Here is a 25,300-nt window from a genome sequence, read left to right as displayed (position 1 = left end):
GCCACACGCAAAGCACACCTGTGCACAGAGCACAGGGTCCGCATGGAGACGCTCACACACAGACCTAGACACGCAGAGAAGCACACACAGACCCACAGGACATAGACACACACAAGACACAGACACATATCCTCACAGAGGTATGCACGCTGATACAGACACACCAAGAGACACTCCCACACTGTCCCACACAGGACATCAACCCACAGAGAGACACGGAGACACACACATACACTACCAGGAAGGGAACTTGATGAGCCCCTTCCGGTCTCCCACCACCTGGTGCCCACACGGCAGCCCCAGAAGGGCACCCCGAGTGCACAGAGAGAACACGTGGATGTGAGACTGGACCGCGGACTCCCGGGAGAACGTGTCAGCTGCTATCGAAAGCGCCAAACCTCCAAAGCACAAGGGCACCGAGGGATGTTCACGATGCTTCCCTGAGCTACACTTTGCAGTCTGCTCACATCAAGAAGTCCAGCTAATCACACAGAATTGTTTTCAGGGGATTTGGAACTTATTATTTAATAATGTTATTGCTGCCATTCTGGAGTTCACTGATAGGTCTGTGAGCCTGTGTGAATAGAGAAGAATTATCGCAAACACTGGAACCAAATCGATTTTGCATAGATAGGCCAACATCTTTTAAGCCCAGTAAAAAATTTTATATAAATGATTTATTTAATAGCTGCGTTTTTGAGGGATTGTTTTCCACCAGAGGAACTGAATAAATTACCAGATCCAATAAGACGACAGAGAGAGAAGATGAACAGAGAACAACTACAGAAGTTTCTATGCTCCCCTGCCATCCCTCAGCAACCTTGAACCACCATTACTTAGTGTCAATTTGTCAAAAAAGAACCTTTGTTAAGACTGTACCTTAGGCAAGGTTTCGTATCAGATGTTAGAAATAGATGCCAGACTGCGTCCTGATCCGGAAGGTGGGAGGAGGTGAGAGCACGAGAGCCCAGGTGATACAGTGCAGAGTGGAGTCACCTGGCACCGCCTGGCAGGTGCAAGCAGGCTTCCCAGGAGTGGGACTGAGCCAATGACGGAAGGGTGAATGAAACAGGCCCGGTGGAGAGGGGAGGAAGCTTGTTCCCAGCAGAGGGCGTTGCTTGTGCAAAGGTATGGAGAGGATGAGAATTATATAGAGAACTGCCAGGAGTGTGGAGCTGCCCTGCAGAGCACGTGTGATGAGGTGGGGGTGGAGGGTGGAGAGACCCAGCTAGAGAGGGCCAAGTGCTTCCTCCACCGGCACTGAATTTCATCCCAAAGTCTGTGGGAACCTCCCAAGAATGTATTTCTCCATTGCCCCTCCACTCTTGTGTAAACCTCCTGCTGCTATGAGACGCCGTCCCTCCACCCCTGCTGGACTCCTCTGCCATCTTGGTCATTCACTCTTTACTGAAGGCTCGAGCTACCTGGTCACAGCTCTCCTCTCCTCCTCAGTCCTGCTGTCATCCTGGATGACATCGGCGCCCATCTCACCATTTGTGATCCAGTGACCTTCGCCTCTACTCCCCCTCCACCCCTACTCCTACGTCCACACCCTGGGCCCTGCCATCTCCCAGAATTCCTCTCTGTAGGACCCCTCCGTCTCCAGAACTCCTGTCCTACTCATCATCTCCTGTTCCTCCAACTCTTTCTCTCTTTTGCTTCCCCTACACCTCTTTTTTTTAGCTCATTAGGATCTCTGGCTTCTCTCCATTTGCTCCCCCATATTTCAGTCCCCTCCAGCCTCCACTCACTTCCAGCCACGATCCCAGACTATCTCCCCAAACACAGTTTTATCACAGCCTTCCACTTTCCTGTGCTCTTGTTTGTTGAACCCTCCCCCCCCCCCCCCACCGCCCAGAAAAAGCCAGGGAGGTATCTGTCCAGCAGCCTGCCCTCGCACTCCTGCTCCAGGCTCAGGGCACAGCTATCAGAACCCCGTGGGGTCACCAGGACAGAACCGAAGTCTCCAACCTCAGCAGAGCTGGCATTGCTGCCTGACCGACTTCCTGCATGCTAGTCAGTTTTCTCTGAACCCTTCAGCATGCCAGAGCCTCCTCTTCTACTCCTCAGAGGGAAGCATGTTTACTTCTGAGGAAGGAATTAGAGCAGACACCTCCAAGAAGAAACAGCATCAGCTTCCCGAGCCCCACACCTACAATGTGCCTTCACCCACGCCGTGTTTGTTCTCTGCGCTCTAGTCCTAGAGGACAGTTCCTCCTCCTTTTATCTAAAGCTGATTCCCCCCGAGCCCAGGACCCCACTCTGTGGCAGCCTCGTCCATGCAGAATCCCTCTCTCCTGCGTCTACAACCTCTCCAACGCTACTGGCTCTTTCCTGTCAGCATTTACATGTGCTAGAGCTCTATTCTTCTGAAGCAGGAACAGACAAACCCAAACTCTCTTACCTCCCTCAAAGAACCACACTCTTCTTCTTCCCTTCATGGCCAAGCTTCTTTAAAGAGTCATTCACAGGCCCAGTTTCTCCCCTCCTGGTACCCATTCGCTCCTCAAGCCAGTGCCACCCTGCTTCCGCTCCTGCTCGAGTTTCTGCCTGCTTCCGTGCTGCTATTCTGGGGGACCCTATCGTCCTGATCTGGGCTGGTCCGTCTCCCCCTTCTGATGCTGTCCCGTCTTAGAGATTCTCTCCCCTCTTGCATCCTCTAACCACTGTCCTCATTTCTTTTCCACCGCTCTGTGCATCCCTGCTCCGTGTCCCTGCGTGCAGGTGGGGAAGACACCTGGGCATGTAGTAGACTCAGAGAAAAGCCAGGAAAGCGGGATGCCAGAGCCAGGTCTGGAGGCAGGCGGGTGGAGGCATGGCTTCAAGCGGGAAAAGCAACACTTGCACCCACCTGTGAGACTGAAGAAAGGAGGCAAAAGGTCATGCCCGGTGGCCTGCATGTTCTCCATGATGTAGGAGGCTAAGAGTGTCTGCCGTTTGAGTGTGTAGGAGTTGCAGCTTGGAGAGAGAGGGGAAGACACAGAATAATTGCAGGCGCGAATGGGGGGACGCGCTGACCAGGGACAGGTGAAGGGTCTGCTGGAGGAAAGCATGCGTAGGGTCTGTGCAGAGGCCGGCGCTGTGCTGGGGTCCTCCATCCGCACTTGGCTGCCCCGGGGCAGAAGAGGAGAGAGCAGCTAGCGAGAATGCAGCCAGGGTTTGGTGGTTCTGGGCTAGTGGAGCAAAAGGCCAGAAGGGCCAGGGATTCAAGGTTGCTGGGGAGAGACGTGGTCAGGCGGTCCAACCAGGGAACCCAAACTGTAGGAAGACACGTAGGCAGCAGCAAGCTGGGGACCTGGGAGGAAAGGGAGGAAGCCAAATTCTGGCCAGCCCTGCGGGATGGAAGTGCAGACGTGCTGAGACGGTTTGAGATAGAAGGAAAAGAGGATTGTGAGGTTGGGGCAGAGCAGTAGCAGGTTAGGGCCAAAATCAGATTTGTGTTCTCGTTTTTATTTGGATTCTGGAAGTTTCAAATAAGCACAGAAGTATGAGAATGGTCTAATGAAGCCCTCAGGGCCCATTCCCTTGCTTCCACAGTTGTCAGCATTTTACCTGTTTGATTTCATCGACTCATCCTCCAACTTGTATTTTTGGGGGTGGGGGAGTGGGAGGCTGTAGGATATTAAAGCAAATCCTCATTTTCATATTATTTCACTTATAAATATTTCAGTAGATCAAATTTGGGGTTTTTAAAAAGATTTTATATATTTATTCTACAGAGAGAGAGCTAGCACACAAGCAGGGGGAGCAGCAGGCAGAGGGAGAGGGAGAAGCAGGCTCCCCACTGAGCAGGGAGCCCGATGCGGAGCTCGATCCGAGGACCCTGCGACCATGACCTGAGCCGAAGGCAGACGCTTCACCGACTGAGCCACCCAGGCACCCTCAAATTTGGTTGTTTTTTTTTTTTTTTTTTTTTTTAATTTACTCGACAGAGAAAGAGACAGCCAGCGAGAGAGGGAACACAAGCAGGGGGAGTGGGAGAGGAAGAAGCAGGCTCACAGCAGAGGAGCCTGATGTGGGACTCGATCCCATAACGCCGGGGTCATGCCCTGAGCCGAAGGCAGACGCCTAACCGCTGTGCCACCCAGGCGCCCCCAAATTTGGGTTTTTAATTAGACAACAGTTCACTGCAATAAGAATTTGGGTAAAGGTTAATGAAAACCATTACTACTGAGTGTTTAGCATATGCCAGATATTGTACATATACGATTTAATTCTTCCAAAACCTGATGAGGTTGGTGTTATTATCATTCTTATTTTATAAATGAGGAATAGGAAGCTATACAAAGCTACGTCATGTGCCTAAAATCACTCCGCTGGTAAATGCAGTTGCTGGGTTTAAACCCCAGTCCATCTGACTGTGGCATCCTTCCTGTCAAGGTCAGGACTCTGCTAAACGTTGTTGGGATGAAGGGAACAGAAAGTACAAAGTTAGGATACGGGATACTTTCACTACATCCCCTAGGATCATAATTCCAGATGAAGTAACCATAATGGCTATCAATTTTTTTTCTGTTAAGTAGGCTCCGTACCCAGTGTGGAGCCCAACTCGGGGCTTGAACTCACGACCCTGAGATCAAGACCTGAGCTAAGATCAAGAGTCAGATGCTTAACCAACTGCACCCCAATAATGGCTATAATTTCTGTGCCAAAATATTTGGTGACTTTTCGGGAAGAAAGGTGCTGATAGAAGGTCTGGCTGATGCTCAAACAGGAAGAGAGAGCGAGCAGGTAGCTGCACACCTGAGTGGCCAGGGAGCCGGGTTTCTGTGTGCAGGTGGAGGGACGGTGTAGGCGAGGCAGGTTGAAGGCCAACAGTGGGGGTAACAGGGGGAGTAACTTCAAAGGGAAGGAGGAGTGACCCTGCTGGAGAGCCCAGGTACAGTCAAAGGGGAGAGGATATGTGAGTGGCTCTTCATAATGCAATATGGAGTCCATTGAGCAGAGCGACGTGGGCGAGGAATGAAGTCACGGTGGGAGGGTCCAAGAAGAGAGAGCAGCAGGTGGGAGAAAGAGAGAAACAGGACTGGATATCATCTTTTTGGGAAAAATGAAATGGACATCAAAGCAGTCACCTGGTTCCACGCTCCTCAGCGTGGCCGGTGACGGTGTGCAAACTCTGCTCCCAGTCCACCGTGAGCTAGGTGCGGAAATTGAGAGAAGCAACAGCTTACAGGTTTGCGCAGGGGTATGACAGAGCCACAGTCGCCATGGGCCAGGTTTCCTCGTATTTTACAGAAGCATCGATCTATGACAGAATAGAGATTTCTTTCAAATGATCCTTCACCGCAGGCAGCTTCAGAAGTACTGGTCCGTGTGGCCTATGTATTAGGACGTGTTTGCTCTCATTTTCCCATCTTGCTGATCAAGGCCACCGGACGCTTCACGGCAATGCGCAGCTCCCTTCCTCTTCCCTACAGTCTGAAAGGAAACAACAGCGAGGCTGAAATTGGAGGAGCTCGCGCCGAGCGACTTCTGCTCCAGGAGACCTTTAGAGAGGAAGCAAAGCCTCATGCTTAATCACGTGCAAAAGTTAACAGAATCCAGTTTCCCAAACTTTCAGTTAAAGCTTTCCCAGAATCCCAAGATTGAGGATGATTACCGTGGCCTTTCCTGTAGAAGAGGGTTTTTTTTCATTCTTTATTCCTTGTTGTAGGATTGCCACAAGTTTTACAAGTAATGGAACGTGGTCTAGATAGCCGATTTCGGTAGTTGCTAAGGAACTGGATTAGTGCTAATCTAAAGAATGTATTATTCATTTTTATTTCCGGTTGTTACTACAGTATTTTAATTGCAGATAAATGTCCTTTTATGGCTCTCCAGGGTGTAAAACATTTCTCTGTTAGCTCGTGGGTTAGCCAGGGAAGACCGTGTTTGCATGCACTCCCCAAACAGATGGCATTCAGGCATGAAGTGGCTCAAAGGAAGAAAAAAGCTTCTTGGACATAAACAGTAGCTGGCCTTGTAAGCAAGGCCACAGCCGAGCACCCAGGGCCAGAGCAGCGTAAGACCGTGTCCGCTGAGGCTGCACCCCCCTCCTCCTGTCGCAGATGATGTCATTCTGCAACCTGCTGCCACGGTCACCAGGCAGTCAGTTCCTCACATAAAAGATTGGTTGTCAAATTAAGAAACTCATTTTCCACACGGCAGCCAGAGTGAGCTTTTTGGGAAACAAATCTGATAGCATCACCCCAAGCTCCATGACCTCTCCCACCCCACTCTGCCTGAAACACTCCAGGGCCTTTAAGATTAGGAGTCAAACGTGTACAGGACTTCGAAGACCCTCCCTGGGCCGTCCCCGTCCCAAATGCACAGCACGCTGTGCTCAGCCTCTGCGTCCCCTGGGAAGGCAGCCCTGCCCATGGCCTGCACTGCCCAGCCCAAGGCTCACTCAGGCAGCACCAGTGCTCGCTGCCAGTCCCGAGGCCGGAAGGAAGGTCTCCCCTGCGCCGGCAGGACTCCGGTAGGGCCTCCTCGAAGCCACACCGCTCCTTCCTGGCATGTATCACATCTGTTGGTTCATGTTTATTTGTTGTCTGTTTGATTAAGGACTGGTTTTTCCATAGACTAGAGGTCAGGAACGCAGAGGCTCTGCCTGATTTTCCTTCAGACTGTATTTCCAGTTTCTAGAAGAGCCCCCAGCGCATAGCCAGCACGCCCAGAGTGAGCATGAAAAGCAGAAACTCTTAAACCTAAACTCCACACTGCCTTCCAGGCTTTGGCTATTTGTCAGCAGGCTTCAAGGGCCATGACGTCATGAGCTGAATCGTTGCCAAGGCATCAAAGTAAGGCTCTCGCGAGGGACCCAGCAGCTGCTCCCACATGTGCCAGTTGCCACTTCTTACAGAGGAATTCCTAAGAACTTCAAACAGTTTTGTTCTTTACGAAAAATAACACCACCCCACCCCCCCAAAAGCAACAACTGGTAGTGTTGGTGCCTGTTAAGAAGAGCTAGTGAAGCAGTCTCATACTGTCCTCTTTCATGGGGGATGTATGCTATGGGGTACGCAGGAATGTGGAGCTTAATAATAGCTAACATCGATGGAAATCTGACAATGGGTGAGGCTTGTGCTGGCACTCCGGTATGTTTGCTCACGTAATCTTCTCAACAGATCTATTTTATCCTCCTTTTACAGATAAAGAAACGGAGAATCAGAGATGTCAAGTGATTCACCCAAGGTCACACAGCTAGTAGTGGCAGAGAGTAGACTTGAAGCCACATGATCTAATTCCAGAGCCTGCACTCTTAGCCATTAGCTTTCTCACCTCTGCCAGAGAGGTCCAGGACACATCTTAGCAGATATCAAGGGAGTTCTGTACTCATAGACTAAAGACTCTTTTCATAGAGGAACAGTTGTTGCTTTGTCTGATACTTTGGGTTTGAGTTAAGACTTAACTAAAAATAGCTAAATAACCTACCTTTAGTTTCTTCCCCTTCCATACATTTTCTGTTTTGATCAATTTCTAAAATAGAGCTAGATTGGTTGTCTAGCTCTCTCCCACGTTCATGAATGTTCAATTGGGCTTCTCTCTGCTTAAAAGAATATGACAAACCACTTAGCCTGGCACATGAGGCCCCAGGAACTGGCCCAGGTTCTGTCCTCTCTCATCACCCACTAGCCTTCAAATAGGACTCCTAAGCATATTGCAAGCCAAAGACTTGCCTGCTTTCTTGCCTGAAATGTGAATCTCTCATCTTGAAATCCTATTCATCCATCCAAGCCAGGTCAACCTGAGGGACAGATCATGTGTAGGATAACAACCAATATTACTATTATTTAAGAGTTCTAAATATTATGAAGTTCCATAATACTCAACTAAGTCTGGGAGGTAAGATTAATTGGGGAAAAAAAAAAAAGATTGAGCAAGGTCTCGGCCTTTTGCAAACATGTGATTGATAGGGTATTCAACAGTAGATTCAAATTCAGTTTCAAATTACGAAAGAATATTTAACATCACCTCTAGAGGGATTTTTCCCCTCAACAACTCTAAATCTACCAGAAGGCCTTTGCAGCAGTTTTCTCAAAGTGTAACAAATTCTACTTTGTATATCATCTCTTCATGTTTAATTATAAGGATTTGAATTTGCAGCAGCAATTAATCAGTAATTAGATAGTACTGTACCAAAAGAAATTAAACAAAGATAAAAACAAAAACACAACTCAGCACAAGACCATATCCTCTGGTAACATTCCATGCAGCAAGATAAAAATACTCCCGGAGAGATACAGGTTAATTGAATAGGAACAAGGTACTCTTTGATTTTTGGTTACTATTGTTGTCAGTGACCTCCAAAACCAGTGGGAAAGTGAAAAGTAATCCAAATACAAAAATGCTCTGATTATACTAATGTTTATTCCTCTTTTCACTCTTCATCAGAAATCCAGTTTATGACACTCAAAAATTGTTTTGAAATGTAGTGGTAAACTTTGGCAATGCAAAAAAAATGCATATTTTCTTTTTCCTTAATTTAAATTCAATTAGCCAACATAGAGCACATCGTAAGTTTCAGATGTAGAGTTCAGTAATTCATCAGTTGCATATGACACCCGGTGCTCATCACGTCATGTGCCCTCCTTAATGCCCGTCACCCAGTTACCCCATCCCCCCTGGAGCAACCCTCAGTTTGTTTCCTATAGTTAAGAGTCTCTAATGGTTATTTTCTAACGATACCTTCTCTGTTGATCTTCATGTTTAAAAAACATAAAAATCAGCTTTTGAGTTAGTTATCATTTAGACCTCTAAAACAAAATGTTCGCCTTAAATGTGAAAAAAAATACAAAGCAGATTGAGGAAGGAAAAATAAAGGTTCCCGAAACCAAGATGTAAGAGAGGAAAAAGGCGTGCCTGTACAGCAAGTCCCTTTAGAATCAGGGTAGAGGGCAAGGGGACCTTCTCCCTACAGTTATGCCGTTTCCCTTTGTCAAGCTCATGGCTGCTGACCCTGGTCCTCAAGCCTTTGGTTAACAGAGCAAGAGAAGACTGACAGTTGGAAAGAGAAGTCAGCCTCCCCTGTAATTCAGTCTTGAGAGGGACGACAAAGCCTCCTGCTCACGTGTGCCCCCCACTGGCATGGAGTGATCCCGACAGCTGGGCTCTGGGGAGGGCAGCCAGGCAGAGGAGCCCCAGGGTCCACACAGCAGGTTACAGAGCAAACCTTTCTCCTTCAAGGCCTCCAATTACTCCTTCCCCTTGTGACCATGACCGCATAGGGAGACTGAACCAACAAAATACTCAAAATTACCTTAAGGCACTTTAAGTTCTTTCCCTGGTGCTGTTTCAGCAGGCTTTGTGTCTGTAAGAAACTGGAATCAGCCTTACTCCAAGTATGAGGATCGTGTAAATTATGGATATTGTGAAATCTTTAATTGTGCGCCAGATGAATGAGTGGGATTTTCCCTTAGTGTAGGAGATTGTCTTGAAAACTGGTGCAAAGTGAATTTCACCGTGTACTCTCAAGCTTGCTTTCTAGAAGCATTTAATTGCCATTCTCTGAAAAAAAGTAATTTATCTTTTGATAGAACAGTTGGTGAGAAAGAGAGTAAGGTGCTTTGAGAAGAGCTATAGAAGAAAATTTGAAAGATTCTCATCTCTGGGTACCTTGGATTGAAAGAGTAAGTTTGTTTAGTAATTTAGTGTTGCCATGGACATTGGAGAGGCAAGTTGTAATGATTTTTATAACTTCATGATGAAATTAATTGAGCAGTGCCCCCAGTTTGATTTTTTCTCCAATTTGAGAATCCCTTTTCCCAGTGTATTGGGAAGTGAGGCTCTAAAGTTTGTCTCTAAGAGTTCACCGCTTTAAAAATTACAGAGCACACCTTGAATGAAAGCCACATTTGTCAACGTGACATTCATTTGTCAATATGGTTTATTAATCCTCTTCAACTGTTCTCTAGTTTGGAAACGTTCATTTCTCAGGAAGTGGTACAATTTATCTGATTCCAATGTACCGCATAAACTTTTGCCTCTTGATATTAACTTCTTTATTGAAATAAGCTTCAACAAGCTGACTCCAGTTCACAATGATCATTATCTTATGAACCTTCACTCAGGGTTAACTGGCTAAAAATTAATGAACCAGAGTAACCTCTCCATCTCAGTGAATGATTACCAACGGCTCTTCACTTTAGCGACTAACTACTCCTATCCCGCCTATGCTTCCTGTAGGAGAGAGTAGTGAAGCAGGGCACTGGAGTTTAAACACCTCTAATCGCATTTCTCCTCCACTGTCTCCCATTTCAGTAAATGGCTCTAGTTAACGCTCGAGCCAGACTGTCTGACAGCCATCTTGGATTGCTCCCTTTTGCTCATCTCCCAACTCAGGGCACCCGCCAGTCCTGCCAGAGCAGGTGCCACGGCCCCCCGGCTAGCTCAAGCCACTCTTTCCTCTTGTCTCGACTCCTAGCGATTATCTTCTAACTGGCCTCCCTACTTCTAGTCTACCTTCCCTAAAACGCATTCTCCCTATAGCAGCTCAGGTAATTATTTTTAATCATATTATGTCGCTAGGCTGCTTAAAGCCTTCCAGTGATTTCCCATTCCACTTAGAATAAAATTGAAACAGCTCCTGTGGCCAAAGGACCCCAGATGACCAGTTCTACACCCTTCTCTCCTTCTCCCTTAAAAGTGGGTCGTTCCTCAAATACCCAGCGCTCATTCCACCATCTGGCCCTCACACAGCTGTCCCTTCTGCTTGGAGGGCATTTCCCCACCTTCTTAGAACTGACTGCCCCCCCTTCAAACCTCACCTCAGATGTCACCTCCTAGAGAAACCTTTCCTGATCACCTTAAGTGCATCCACCCTCAATTACTGTCATGTCAACCTGTTTGTACACTTCACACCACTGTCACTGTCAGAAATTATTCTGTTCCTTTGTTTGTCTCCTGATAATTGTGTTTCTCCCCACCAGCCTTGTCTGTTGTTCACCATGCATCACCCGTGCCTAGAACAAGGTCTAAGCTAGAGTACACTCGCAATAAATACTTGTTAGCTGACTGTCCAATGAACGAATCCTTCCCTTCCTCATACGACAGGAGTTTGACTGGATCACTTCACCTCTGGAATCCCTGATCTACACAATAAAGCTGACAAAGTTTGGATTTTATGCAGATAAGCTAAAGGAGTCAGTGTGTGTAGTAGCTTGTGGTACATGCAGGGCTCAGGGCCCCTAATCGACCATAGTAGACAGGGAGTGAGCACAGGTAACACTCTCCCCCCTGTTTTACAGGAAATCTTCAGAGGAACTGGACATGGATAAGGTGACAGCAGCAATGGTACTAACTAGCTTGTCCACCAGCCCTTTGGTTCGAAGCCCACCTGTGCGGCCGAACGGTAAGCCTGGGTTATGGGGCCTAGGGGAGGGATCTCATTTCTATCAAACACAATAAACAGTGAACCATCACCCATTAGCAGAAGCAAGGGAAAATGTGGAAGAAATGGAGACCTCACAGCTCTCATCTTCCTCCTCATCTTCCCAGAGACCTCACAGCATCTCATTCATACATCCATCACTCAGCTCACATTTACTGAGCTCCAGCACCTTTGCAGAACACGTCTTTCAGAGCTCGTGCTTCTTTTTCCCAGGTAAATGGAGATTGGCCCAATGAAGTTATTTTCACCAGCATTATTTCTGTTCGATTGGACAGGTAGTTGGATCAAAGAACTCTGAATATTAAATATTCTGAAAAACTATTATCCTAATAGAATAATAATATTAATCAAATGGAAGTATGTAGTCCACTCAGTCATTCAATATGTATTTATTAGGTACCATGCTAGATGGCTTGAAAACAATGTCCATAATCATTCATACTGTACAATTCCTATGGGGGAAAAAGCTTATCAATCATATTAATGGTTAGCATTTATTCAGCACTTATTATGTGCTGAGTACTAAGCTTACTTTATCTCATATAATTCTCACAACAACTCTGTGTTATTATCACTATTTTACAGATGAGTAAACCGAGACACATGAGAATTAACTGACTTGTAAATAGCAGTGCTGAAATTCCATTCCATATCTTTCTGATTCCAGATCTATCTTAGTCGTGATATAATATTGACGCATATAATTCAATAGGGTAAGTCAGGAGGGCAGCAAGAGATGAGATTGGAGAGCTTGACCTAATATTGATGAAGAGGAGCCATGTATTCCTGGCTCGGGGTCTGGGCATTAATCTGAGGCTACAGCATAGCTGTTAAGTGATAAGCACTGGAAAGTTATGATCGGGATTACAGGTAAATACAAAAAACACAACTATGTGCGTGTCCTGGACCTTGGTGGTCACAGTGGGGATGAACAGGACATAACTGAGAAATGTGGAGAAGGTAGAATCGACAGGACATAGTGATGGACAGAGAGGATGAAGGAGAGGGAGCGACAAGGGTGACTTCCAGGCCATCGGTATGCTTCAAGAGAAGGCTCCTCCCTGAGATGGGGAGCAGAGCAGGGACACAGATCTTTGGGTGACCGTTAGGGCAAGAGGTGGGGCTGCTGAAAAAGATGAAGGCCCAATTTGGAACACGTTTAGTAGGCAGAACCTGAGGACTTTGACGGGTCCGTGTCTGGTGGAAATTTGGGTACAAGCCAGGAGAGAGACCTGGGCTGAGAATGCAGGACTGGAAGGCACCATTGCAAAACCAGGTGAGGAGATGAGATCACCTTGGGGAGACTGTGTAGAGGTAGAGTGTGACAAGAAGGTGGCTAAGGGGGATGGTAAGGCCCGTCATCTCGTAAGGGACCAGCAGAGGGAAATAGCCCAAGGGGACCTGAAGGGTCACCAGAGATGTAGAGGAGAACCAGGAGAGTGTGGTTCTTGCAAGTCAAGGGAAAAGCATGTTTCAAGGAGAGCCTCTGGTGCTGCAGGAGGTCAGTCATGAGAAGGACTGAATTCTGCATCAAGGAGAAGGTCGCTGGTGGTTTTGGCAAGAGTATTCCCAGTGGACCACCCCTGGGTGAAGCCAGGTCAGTGCACTGAGACCACTGAAGGAAACCTTCCCCTCAAAGCCAGCCTAGTCAATTAGGGGACTGAGCTATGGTTCACACATCATTTGGTTATCAGCATGAGATGTTAAAATAAATATGTTGAACATCCAGTGAGTCCTCACCAGCACTTACTCCAATCCAGCTGGGGGATAGGGTGCTCCTGAAACGAGCCTGGCCATCCCTGTTGAATGACCTGACCTTCTTCTCTGGGCTTCTTGGCAAACAGGTAGCCTGACTTACCTTTCTCAGCTTGGCCATGCCGCCGAAGAAAGATTACAGTAAACACAAAACTGAAGGCATCCCCAAAACCCATCCTAGGAAAAAGGAATCACAGAGCAGAAAAAGTATTTTTTTGCTATAATCATCATTTTTACCGTCGTGTTCTTTTTTAATTGAGAACATCTTTAATATTCCTTTGTATTAAAAGGTTAGAATCAAAATAAACTTTTCACTTCTTTAATGAAAACTTTTGTTAGCACAGTTACAAAGAAAGTAATTCAGTGTTTGTTTCCAATTTAAAAAAAGAACTACCCAACTAATAATCCCAAATTCTCTATTATCTCTCATTTAGTCTGCAACAGGAAGCAAATTTTTAAAAAGGGAAAGCAGTTTATGAAAATGAAAGAATTATTAATTTTTTTAAACATAAAAATTATATCCAGAATTACGGGAAGTCAGCGAGTTTTTGAAAACTGTTGTGTTCCTTTTCTGTGTCTGAGAAGGATCATTTTGTCAGGATGTGGGTGTGCAAAGAGAGTAAGAGACCAGTGGTGTGTGTCTACATTTTGGCAAATATTTGTTTAAGAAAAGACACTGTTCTCTAAAAAACACTCTGAATTGGTTCTGACTTTTTTCTGAAAAGTTTATTTCTATATCACATTGTCCTTCTGTTTAAATAGTGTTTCTAAAGGAAAGGTCATTCACAAGTAAGCAAATTAACTTTTGGCACTGACACGAAGCAATGTAACAACACTGTAATAATAGTTGGTTTTCAAAATAAATTCAATTCCTCATACCTAGCTCGATGACACATCTAGCACCATGAACTTGTTTTATTTTACAAGTGTTTGCCGCAGTATATTTATAAGCCTCATAAGCCTGCCAAGTGAGTCTGCCACACCAGGTAATACTACCTAAGGCCTTGCATTAGGCTGCTCTTGAAGCCGTGTTGTCTTGAATGGAGCTTTCCTACTTACTGTAGGCGGCTCGGTCCGGTCAACGCGTCAGTCTCTGTGTAGACTGCAGGGGTGAGATGCTAATTTGGTTTTGTTGAGGCTGGCAAGGTGTGAGCCTGCATACATGACCACTGGATTCTGTTAGAGCCTTGCTTTAATGAGATGGGTAACTTTCTCCTGCTATTTCAACTTCAATCTTCACTCCACTAAGTGAACTCCTAGTCTGATGTAGTTGAGGAATGTGCTAGCAATCTCTGATTATGTGAAGGTGGTGAAGAAATGTCTCCTTGAATGCTAGTCTACTGTTTGCCTTCATTACTAATTACACAGATGTTAGCAACATTTTTTTAATGAGGCATTTTGAGACTTCCCCCCCCCTTGTACTTAGAATATCATTTTAATATATTCAAAGTGTACATAAATATGAAGGAGAAATTATCCTTTAAAAAGAAAGCAGAATCTATAGAAATGTTCATTAAGATTGGGCATCTTGAAAGGTAAAGCAAATCTTCAGTGATTAAAAGAGCCCCCCCCACACAAGACATTCTAACTGGGCAAAGATCTGTCTATATTAGCAAACATTTTATAATGTTTCCCCACAAGTGGAAAAGTAAAGTTCAACACCACTCTTACCAGTAATTATTACCAATAAATTCTCCTCTGATCTCAGTTTTGCTGGAGAAAAAGGACGTTGCTCACAACACAGGGCCCACATGCATGAAGGAGAAGAAGCCCAATGGGTAGACCAGGGTTTGGGCCCCGCGCCACCCGAGTTACATACTCGTCATGCGGCAGTCACAGGACTTCCAGGCGCCTCACGAGCCCCATCTGTAAAACAGGCATGACAGTCCTTACTCGGAGAGACAGATGTTGTGAGACTGCACCAGACTGTGTGAAGGAGCTCCGTGAGATGTAATACACTCACCAAATGCAAGGCGCTGGTATTTGTTAGAATAAGCAGCTGTGAAATAAGGTAGATTATTATTCGGAGGTAACTATCCGGAAATTATTCTCTTCGATTCTTAAATCTTAGACCAACTTTTTCTGTAAATGTCATGCAAGGATCACAGACCTATGAGAAATTTCTTTTGAAAAGTTAAAATAGGGGGTGGGGGTGGGGGAAGACTGCTGCCCATGATTTCTTTCTTAGAAAGCCAAGAGCTCCCCAAACTTAGCAAACAAGAGCATCTTCTTTTTTCTTATTTTCATATCATCTCCACTGTCGTCCTGAGAAACTAGTGTTGAGCAAAACAACACACATCAGAAAACTGTGAGAAAAACCTGTCGTGTGATTAAAATAGCTAAATGTTTATAAACTATAAAGCTACGCGATTTTTTTTTTTTTTTGAGGTTCAGAGTAAATCTTACATCCCCAACCGTTGCAAACTGTCGAGTGGGCTGCAAGCGCTTTCACAAGCATAGCGTCGAGGGCCCGGTCCCCCCCCCCCGCCCCCCGCCGTGCAGCCCGGACTTGCACTGACGCTGTGTTTGTGTGCATGGACAGAGGGCCTCAGCGGATCCTGGAAGGAGGGAGGAGGCGTGCCTTCCAGCAGCAGCAGCAGCGGCTACTGGAGCTGGAGCGCCCCCAGCGACCAGTCCAACCCGTCCACGCCGTCGCCGCCGCTGTCGGCCGACAGCTTCAAGCCCGTCCGCAGCCCCGCGCCGCAGCCGCAGCCGGACGACGGCATCGACGAGGCGGAGGCCAGCAACCTGCTCTTTGACGAGCCCATCCCCAGGAAAAGAAAGGTTGGTGTGTCGGCCACACCGTGTTGGGGTTTGGGTTGCCGGAATGTCCGCCTTCGAAGGGCCGGGCCGGTGTGAGCCTCGGGGGGTGATGCTGCATTCCTCCACCCCACGCCCCGTGGGGCCGGCAGAAACGGCCCTGCTCCGCTCCGATGTTCTCTGACGGTGCAAAAGAAATCAAGGGTCATGATTAAAAACAAAATCGACCAAGTCATGGAGATGTTTCTTCCAAGTACACATGCCCCCCCCCCCCCCCACCGACCCCATCCTCTGCTGGTCATTTGCAGTACTGGCGTAAGAATTAACATCAGGTATTCTACCACTAACCAGTATTTGAGAGTTAGAAAATGGTACTTCGGACTTGGTTTGGTAATTAACTCACTCTCTTTGATGGGACTTAATTTTTTCCTCTGTAAAATAAAATTAGTACTATATTTTTCTCTTTTTTGCTTCAGTAAGCCCCGAAGGGTTGTTGGGAAGAATATTTTGCCCAGTATTTTTATGAAACTGGATTGAAACATACATGCAAGTTGACATATAACATGTGTGTACTTACATCCTAAGAATTACATACTTTATACATTAAAAGTGAAAAAGGAAATCGAATTAATCGATTTAATAAGTTAATTGATTATAGTTTTAAGTCACAGCAGTCCTGCACAGTAAGTATTATTTTCCCATTTTGAAATGAGGAGGTTGAGAATCAAGAGATTTTGCATTCAACCCACCCCTTTCGTGCCGGTTAGAAAGGGCCAGAGTTGTCATTCAAACACAGGTCTGCCTGGACCTCAAGCTCACATTCTTTTTCGTTTTCTTCACATACATTTAAATCATTATGTTCACTCCCAATTTTTCAAAAGTATTTCTGTGTCATGGAATAAGGCAATACTACCATAGCTAGAAAACACTTTAACATTATTTTTTAAATCACCATATAAATATGAAACTATTTTACATATTGGTCTTTTAATTTGTTATTGGTAGCTTCATTATTCATGACTATTCACAAACAAAAATCCAAAGCAAAACCCTAAGGGCTGCCAAGCAACCTTTTTTCCCCCCAATTCATTTCAAAGAGCGAAACAAAGAGATGGCACCAGTCCAACTGTCCCTCCCGGCATCTCTCTTAGCATCTTTCAGCGTGTGTGTAACAGTGGAGGTCTGCAAGCACTCCCTCTACTCGGCGAACAGGGCATTCGTGTAGTCTCCTGTCCTTCCCAGAGGCAGTGGCATGAAGGGTTGCTGTTTTACACACACACCCCCAATGGGGCAGGGGGGCTGGAGTTGTTCAGCCTCTTCTGAGTCCCCAGAGACTCTGAGTCTTTGCTTGACTCGTCAGGGAGAGAGACTGGCACTTCTGTTGGTGGGAACCTTCAGGCAAGACAGCCATGTGGACCCAAAGTCTTCTCCTCTTGCTTCAGGCTGCACAGACTTTCTGGGGTCATCTGAGTGTGTAGTGCAGGCTCTCATCCAGCAGGTCCTGGCACTGTGGCCAGGACTCTGGCCCAGGAACCCCCTCCACACCCCCAGCTTGTAAGGTGCACTGCTGAAAGCCTGCCACAGCCTTTCATTTCTAATGTAGCCAGGAGCCAAAATTCACACTCTTGCATTACAATTAAGTTGCATTGGTCAGACTTGTAGATTCTATAGGCTTCAACTAAATTGGGGGATAGTCACATCACCAAAGGCAAAGGGGGGGAAAAAGAAAGCTTCGTTACAAAGTGGCTTTATTTGAAGGACACAGACCCCTCTGCGGGATGCTGGGTAGTAGGAATAAATGCACGAATAAGAAACATGTTCAACCTTCTTTCTTTATGATTTTTCCCTCTATTCAGACCCTGCGTTTCCTCGGGGTGATATCCCTGCTGGCTGAACCTTGTAGTCACTAATTTTAAATCATGGATCTTACATAGACCAAGTCATTGCCTTTTTAACTTCAAGCTACGTTGAATAGTGAGAGTAATGAGAATTTTTTTATTTATTAAGTGAACCAGTATTTCTTGAGCGCCCATCAGGCCAAGGCACAATGTCCTGAGATGGGGCTGTGGCTGCGTCCTTTAAGGTTGAAAAGCCAGGAGGGTGGACACTGATGTGTAAAGAGGCAGTAATGATCGGAGAGATAAATGCTGTGCTCACAATGTAGTAGAAACACAGTAACTGTGATGCCGTTACCTTAGAGTTTTCAAGATCGTATTTCAAATGATTTCTTAGAGTTAATTTGCTCAGTCCATTTGACAATATGTTCTAGTCAGTGAAACTTTCAGAGTTCATCCTATTTTTCTCTTCATTCCCTCAGACTCCTAATATATTTGAGACCATGGACAATTGTGATGGTCACATGTCCTGTGGGGATTGTTTGAGAACCTTCTAGAACAGTATTTTCCAAACTGCAGGTCTCAGTGCGCTAGTGGGCTATGAGTCAATTTAATGAGCTGTGAATAGCACTTCTTTAATGAATAAGACAGAACAGAATGCATTGTATTCCATCAGGGTAGGTGTTGTTCCTGGATGCTTTTGTTTCAATTATACACTTATGTGTATAATGTGCAAAATGTATCTTTTACTGTGGTTCATGGCTTAAAAAGTTTGGAAGCCCCTGTTCTCTACTACCAAGAGAGAACCTGGTAAGTGGTAATGAAAAGAGCACTGAACAGAAATCAAAAGACCCACATTCTAAACCCAACTTTGCGACCCTGAGAACTTAAGATATCATCTCACCTCTTTGATTATCAGCTTCTTCATCTGTAAACCAGGCAAACAGGTACTATCAAACCTCTCTCCGGATAATGGTAAAGATTAAATGTGACCATAAGTAGAAAGTATGCACAAGCCCTAAAACCCTGTGTCCTGGAATGTAGCAACATTGTAAAGGACATTTTGGACCCCTAAACAATGGGGGAAGCAGCATTCCCTGGATGGGATTATAAAGAAGTGATTCTGATCTTCCTCCTCCTTATAGAAGCTCTCTCATCTCCCCCCCCCCCGTCCCACCCATGGACACCTCCTTTTCACATCTTACGCTGATCCATCTTCCTCTTATGTAAAGACAGTATGAGATGTATTGCCTGGACCAGGCATTATGTCTCTCTTTTTTTTAAAGATTTTATTTATTTATTTGAGAGAAGAGAGCATGAGAGAGAGAGACAGAGCGGGGAGAGGGGGAGCAGAGGGAGAGGGAGAAGCAGGCTCTGCCACCGTGGGGCTCATCCCAGGACCCTGGGATCATGACCTGAACCAAAGGCAGAGGCTTAACCCACTGAGCCACCCAGGCGCCCCAGGGGCATTACGTCTTACTACCAGCAGGAAGGAAGAAACATTTGCTGAGAACAACTACATTTGCAAATTTATTTATAGTTTATAACATGCTTTTAAATAAAGCCTTTAATTTTATCATCACAAAAATCCTGGGCATATTCATATCCCCATTTTGCAGAAGAGGCTCATTAAGATTATGTGAATTGCCCAAGGTCCTGTAGCTTATAATGTGGTAGAGATAAGATCAGCTTGGCTGAAATAGCAAAGAAGAAACTCTTGAAGCAAATTAATTCAAGAAATCCACATTTCCCTCTGCCCACAGAGGAAAATAACATGGAAAGAAAATAATCAGATGCAGCTACAGTCAACATCATGTGGCAGGGTGGGATTGGGGTTCGGAGGGTTCAGAAAGAAATTCCAGGGCAGAGAACGGAACTCTAGGCTCTCTGCTGCAGGGCCCACTTCCTGAATGAAGACCCATCGCTTCTAAGAGGATCTTCAGCCAAGATAGTGAGAATGCAAGAAAAGGAAATGAAAGGCTTCTTTCTCCCGGCCCTGGAGATCAGCCAGCTAACTGCTCCAAGCCCAGTGCTAGCAGAATTTTTCCTCTGGGATTTCAGACCGACAGACAGTACTTCCATGCACAGAGAAAAGCCAGGACTCAAACCATAGGGAACATGCAGTTCCCGTCACGACCACAAGGTGACGCAGTGATCCCAGCTACATCCGCTCTGGTAACCTGGGAGAAAACAAATTCTGTGGAAGGCCTAGAATGAACCATCAATCCCAGAGGACCTCTAGAAAGTGAAGAAGTGCTGGTAACTACTTATTAATATATACTTTTTCCCATGTCAGATTCCTAATTCTGTCAGATTCTGAGTTTGTCCATTCCGGAACAGGGTAAAACAGTTCAGGCTCTGGAATTAGCACCCCAGCTCCGATACTTTGGTGACCATAAGCAGGTCGCTTGACTTCTCGAAGACCCAGTTTCCTCGTTTGTAAAATATGGATCACGATATGGATGCACCACATGGATGGGGTTGTTCTGAGAATCATACGAACAATATATGCTGGCTGCTAATATTTGGCTTTCCTTTTTACCCATTCGACAAGTGACTGAATAGAAATTTGAAAAGCATGGGTGTGCAGAGAAGGGGGTGCTCACCTCCGTTCTCCCTTCTGTCCCCACACTGACTGTGTCAGTGGTGGTGCAGCTCAAGACACCTCATCCTGCAGCCACTTCAGCCACCTTGGACTTACTTAGGGTTAACGGGAGAGGCCAGCCTAGGATCAGGTGAGAGGTTAGGGCAGCAGTGACAGGGGCAGGAATCAGGGAAGCCTGACTCAGGACTCCGCCTTTCATAACATCAGCAGCAGCTCAGAGACAACCACTACATTCTGGCCTTCCTCGTTTGCATTTCTTTTTACAGGTGTCTTGACCATAAGCTGCTTTACTCATGAACTAGGGAGAATCTCAAGTCAGAGGGAAAAAAGTGCTGAGTTAACATAAGGTGCTTCCGTAATTATTATGCAGTAGTAAACAATGAATTCATCGTTTGCTCCACTCCGCATTTTCAATCTTTCAGAACCAAAAAGCAATGAGTCACTTTAAATTGTGAATGACTGAAAAGGAAACAAACCCGTAAAGCCCTCACCAATAAGCCGTTGCCAGTCTCTGCCTGACTTAATTCCTAACCCACTAATTCTGAGCGGAGAGTGTCTTCTGCAAGAACTGTGGCTCCAGAAATAGACCCATCTGTTAGAACTGCTGGGGAGGGCGGTGCTAAGAAAAGCAGCTCAGGGTCACACTGTACGGATTTCATGGTGATGACACAGCATCACCAGCCAGGTCGGGGGAGCGGTTTGGCTTCAGGGAGGATCCGGATACAGAGGAGTGAGACCTAGGCACTTCAGTGACGGGATCTCAGAATCATCTGCCAGGCAGTATAGAAGATCCGGAGCCCTGGACCTCGAAGCACTTCAGAAGTCACCTAGCCCACCCTTTCCAAGTTTCGGGACCGCTTGACCCCGTGCAGAAATGTCCAGATTATCCCAAAGATGAGACGCACTTGTAGAATCCACTGGTTGAGAAAATATATACTGTGTAGGGATTTTTATGAATTCATGAATGCTTTTGTCATTCTAGAAATCATTTTAAATCAACTTTATTTATGATCTCCACACAATAAAATGAATGCATTTTAAGAATACAGTTCAGTGGGGGTGCCTGGGTGGCTCAGTCGTTAAGCGTCTGCCTTCGGCTCAGAGAGTGATCCTGGTGTTCTGGGATCGAGCCCCACATCAGGCTCCTCTGCTGAGAACCTGCTTCTCCCTCTCCCACTCCCCCTGCTTGTGTTCCCTCTCTCGCTGGGTGTCTCTCTGTCAAATAAATAAATAAAATCTTTTTTAAAAAATTAAAAAAAAAAGAATACAGTTCAGTGGGTTTTGACTGAGTTCTCCACCTGAGGAACCCCCACTCCAACCAAAGCCAGCATACCCCATGCCCCTCTGTAGTTCAGTGCCCCCCCCCCACGACCCCCGCAAAAACCAGCTCTCTGACTCCGATCACTGTCGGTCAATTTCGCAGAGTGCCACACTTCAAGTAAATGCAGTCTTACCGTGTGTACTATTTGGTGTACAAAATCCCACGTGTTGGCAACAGGAGTGCTCATTCATTGCTGGTGGAAATGTAAAATGGTACAACCACTTTGTAAAACGGTTTGGCAGTTTCTTACAAAGTTAAATATATGCTTCCCATATGACCCAGCAATTCCACTTCTAGATATTTACCTAAGAGATAAGAAAACATATGTCCACAAAAAGACTTGTAGACTTGTAGTTCAGAGCTGTTTTATTCATTATCACTCCAAACTGCACACAACCCAAATGTCCCTAAACAGGTAGATGGAGAAACAAATTATAGTATAGTCACTCAACAGAATCCTGCACCACAATAAGAGGAATCAGACTACCCACGCGTGAAACAGTGGGTGAAGCTCGGAAATGTTACGCTGAGCTAAAGTAGCCAGACATCAAAGAATACATTCTGTATTATTCCATTTATGAAAATCTTTTTGTTATTTTTTTAGTTTATTTATCATCACAGCATCTGTAAGCAGTGCGTATAGATGGGAGATGTTGAATCCATGTTTGGTATACATTGGAATTCACCCGTCACTTTGCACTCACCTCACGTACCTCAGAGATTACCCGTTCAGTCCTCCTGTCTTACAAATAAAGAAATAAAGCCTCAAAGTTGAGATGACATGTATAGGGCTGCTTTCCCAATAAAGGAAAGAATTGGAACCCCTACCGGCTTCTAGGCAGTTACTGAATTTTTAAATACATCTGTTCACTGCTCAGTCTTTGGGAACATGCCGAGGGTCTCAGGGGACCTCTTGGTGCTCAAAGAGCAATTGGAGCCTTTGCCAAGCAGTGTGGGTTCCTCCCACAGCAGGCGGGCTGAGGAAGCATGTATAACGCAGCCCAACCCCATCTCTGCAAAGTATACGCTCTCCTCCCCTCAAGGACCCTGGGGAGGCTTGGATGCATGAACACGCACCCCCCAGCACACACACAGACACGTACACACGTGTGCACATACACACACACCTCAATCGCCATATAACACATACATGAGGCTCTTCAGAATCGCCTCCGAGAAAGCAACTTGGTATTAACCCCAGGCTGCTGTGTGGTCAACTGGGCAGTAAAGGGATGTTCATGTACCTTCTGGAATATAGCTTCAGTTGGACTTATCCCTAGGTATGTTATAGACTACTTCAAAATTCAGCCACGTTTCTACTCTTGGAACTGAAGGTGACCTTCAGCCATCACCTTGTCGCTCCTGTGGACCAGTCTCGGTTCTTTCAGGAAGACAGAAGCTACTCCAATGTATTCTGGGTATGAAACAATTCCAAACCAGGGCTGAGCCTTGCCGTGGGAAGGGCAAGCAGAGAAAAGACGAGGGAAGCCTTGGCCAAAGCTCTGGGCCTATAGCCCCAAAGCAGCTGGTGCCTGAGACCGTCTGCACACTGCCTGCAAAGCGGAAGCAGCTCCGGGAAGGGGCCTCCAGCCCTTGTAGCCTACTGCACCCAAGCTGGGTGACTCTGAAGAGCTTGCTGGAAGCTGCTGAGAAGCCCCCACGGGCCTGTGTGAGATCCCATGGCTCTGCTGCTACCTGCTCAGAGCCTCACTCCTCTGGGGGTTGTTGTCAGTGGTGTAGGAAGCAAACTTATGGAAGACCCCGGCCAACGGTGGCCCCGGCTCCGTCGGACATCCCTGCCTTGTGAGCTTCTTTCGCTTAGAGCTGCGAGGGGCAGCCACGGCGGCAGCACGGACGGGCACGTCCAGACTGGGCCGCTGCCACTCCACCAGCAGCTTTGCTTGCTTTGGCCTCCTGCACGAGCTAGGACCCAGGTGGCAACCCTGGGCGATGTTTATTTAGCTATTTTTTTCCTGTTCTCCTCCTCCCATGGCTTGTGGTTGGGTTTGGTGTTTGTTTTTTTTTTTAATGTAACAGCAAGTAGTCTGTTTGTAGACAAAGGATTGGTTTTCACTGGATGTCGTTAGGGGACTTGGCCAAGTACTTAATCACCAAGTAAGGGGCCTCCTGGTTTGACAGAAGAACATCCTTCACCTGTGTAGAAAGAAGCCACTTGATTCCATTCAAGTTGAGATCATCCTTTCGGTGTCCTTTTATTCTCCCAAATCATTCAAGCAAGTGTTATAGGGTGGCTTCCATTTTTAAAGAAATAATTTTTTCAAATTACAAATAGGATAATTTTTACATTTGGAGATTAATGTAAAAATAAGGTACCCCTCCCCAGTATTTCCATCTTGCAATAACACATGTTTATTTGCATTACATATCCCCCCCCAAAAAAAAGATATTGTTCATATACTTTCATAACCTACTTTTCTCCTGTATCAATCAAGGTTCTGGCAGGAAGCAGACCGTGTAATCCAGTGGAGTAACTGAAGAGAGTATAATGAAGAAGCTCTTGACAAAGGTGTAGACAGGGTTGGGGGACATCAGAAGAAGGTATCCCGGGAGCTAACAACATTACCACCCGTAAGCCTGAAGAGGCAAAGAAACAGAGGGGTTTCCAGAACCCAGGGGGTCACCAAAACTCTGAAAATACCAGCAGAAGTGTTAGTTTTTGGAGGAGAAATGTAGCCATAGCCCACAGGTGGCCAGGAGACAGAAAGCTGAGGACGTCCATACCCTCTTGCCTTCGGGTCTCTCCTCCTGCCTCCCCACCTCCTATCAGTCCCTCCCATTGGCCAAATCAGCCAGAAACCAGTGGGCAAGCGGTTCCACTGATGCATAAAGGTGAGCCTCCAGGCACTGAGCTGAGTGGAGAAGGGAGTGGTGGGAACTGGTAGAGACAAAGAGGAAGCAATTCCCTTACTACCCTGGGAACTTGTTTCCTCACGTTGAAGCAGCTTTTCTTACAACTTCATTTTGAAGATTCTTTAATATTCAGTTATATGGAATTAATTGAACCAATCTGCCCATAATTACCTCAGTAACCTTGAGATGATTTCTGATTTCTCGCTATCTAAGAATCAGTGCAATGAGCATCTGTGTACACATGTCTTTGCAGGCATGTCAAATGATTTTCTTGGGGTAGATCCCTAAAAGTTGGATTAGGTCAAAATGATAAGTGTTTTCCAAAGCTTAATCTGTATTGCTCTTAAATTTAGAGATAGCAAATATCTGTGCATGGGTAAATCATAAGGGCAGAGCTCTGGCAGTTTGGGATAAAATGGGATAATAAATGAAAGACCTTATTCAAAGGAAATGCCAAAAAAGAAGAGGTAGAGGAGAGAAAGCCGAGCTTTCCCTATGTGAAGGAGTTTGGGAGTTCCCGGTCCCCAAGCACAGTTAAAGGTCTTCCCACCATATGTAATTATGTTTCTGAGTCCGCATTTAGCAACCACCTTGCAAATCAACAGGAACTTTCTCTATACATCTGGAGTGTAATACTGCATAAAGGTCTTCCAGTCGCTTATGCTAATGACCCAAATCATTATAAATTAGACAATCATTTTTCCTGCTGCACATTTTCCACTTTCTTCTGGTAAACTTAGACCTTCCTCAGGTATGTACCCGTGCAGGGTGTGCAAGGC

At 46.0% G+C, this 25,300-nt stretch overlaps 1 protein-coding gene across 1 annotated transcript in view; it reads left to right on the top strand.

The window, feature by feature from the left end:
- Positions 1-25,300, top strand: part of ZNF704 (zinc finger protein 704) — a 237,866-nt gene that overhangs the window by 176,153 nt on the left and 36,413 nt on the right. Inside the window, exons 3-4 of the mRNA XM_026495838.4 lie at positions 11,232-11,335; positions 15,672-15,913. Coding sequence (XP_026351623.1) covers positions 11,232-11,335; positions 15,672-15,913 — 346 coding nt within the window. The remainder of the gene's footprint in view (positions 1-11,231; positions 11,336-15,671; positions 15,914-25,300) is intronic.

Source organism: Ursus arctos, unplaced genomic scaffold (assembly GCF_023065955.2).
Source record: "Ursus arctos isolate Adak ecotype North America unplaced genomic scaffold, UrsArc2.0 scaffold_6, whole genome shotgun sequence".
NCBI classification, from domain to species: Eukaryota; Metazoa; Chordata; class Mammalia; order Carnivora; family Ursidae; genus Ursus; species Ursus arctos.
This window is presented reverse-complemented; position numbering and strand designations above follow the sequence as displayed.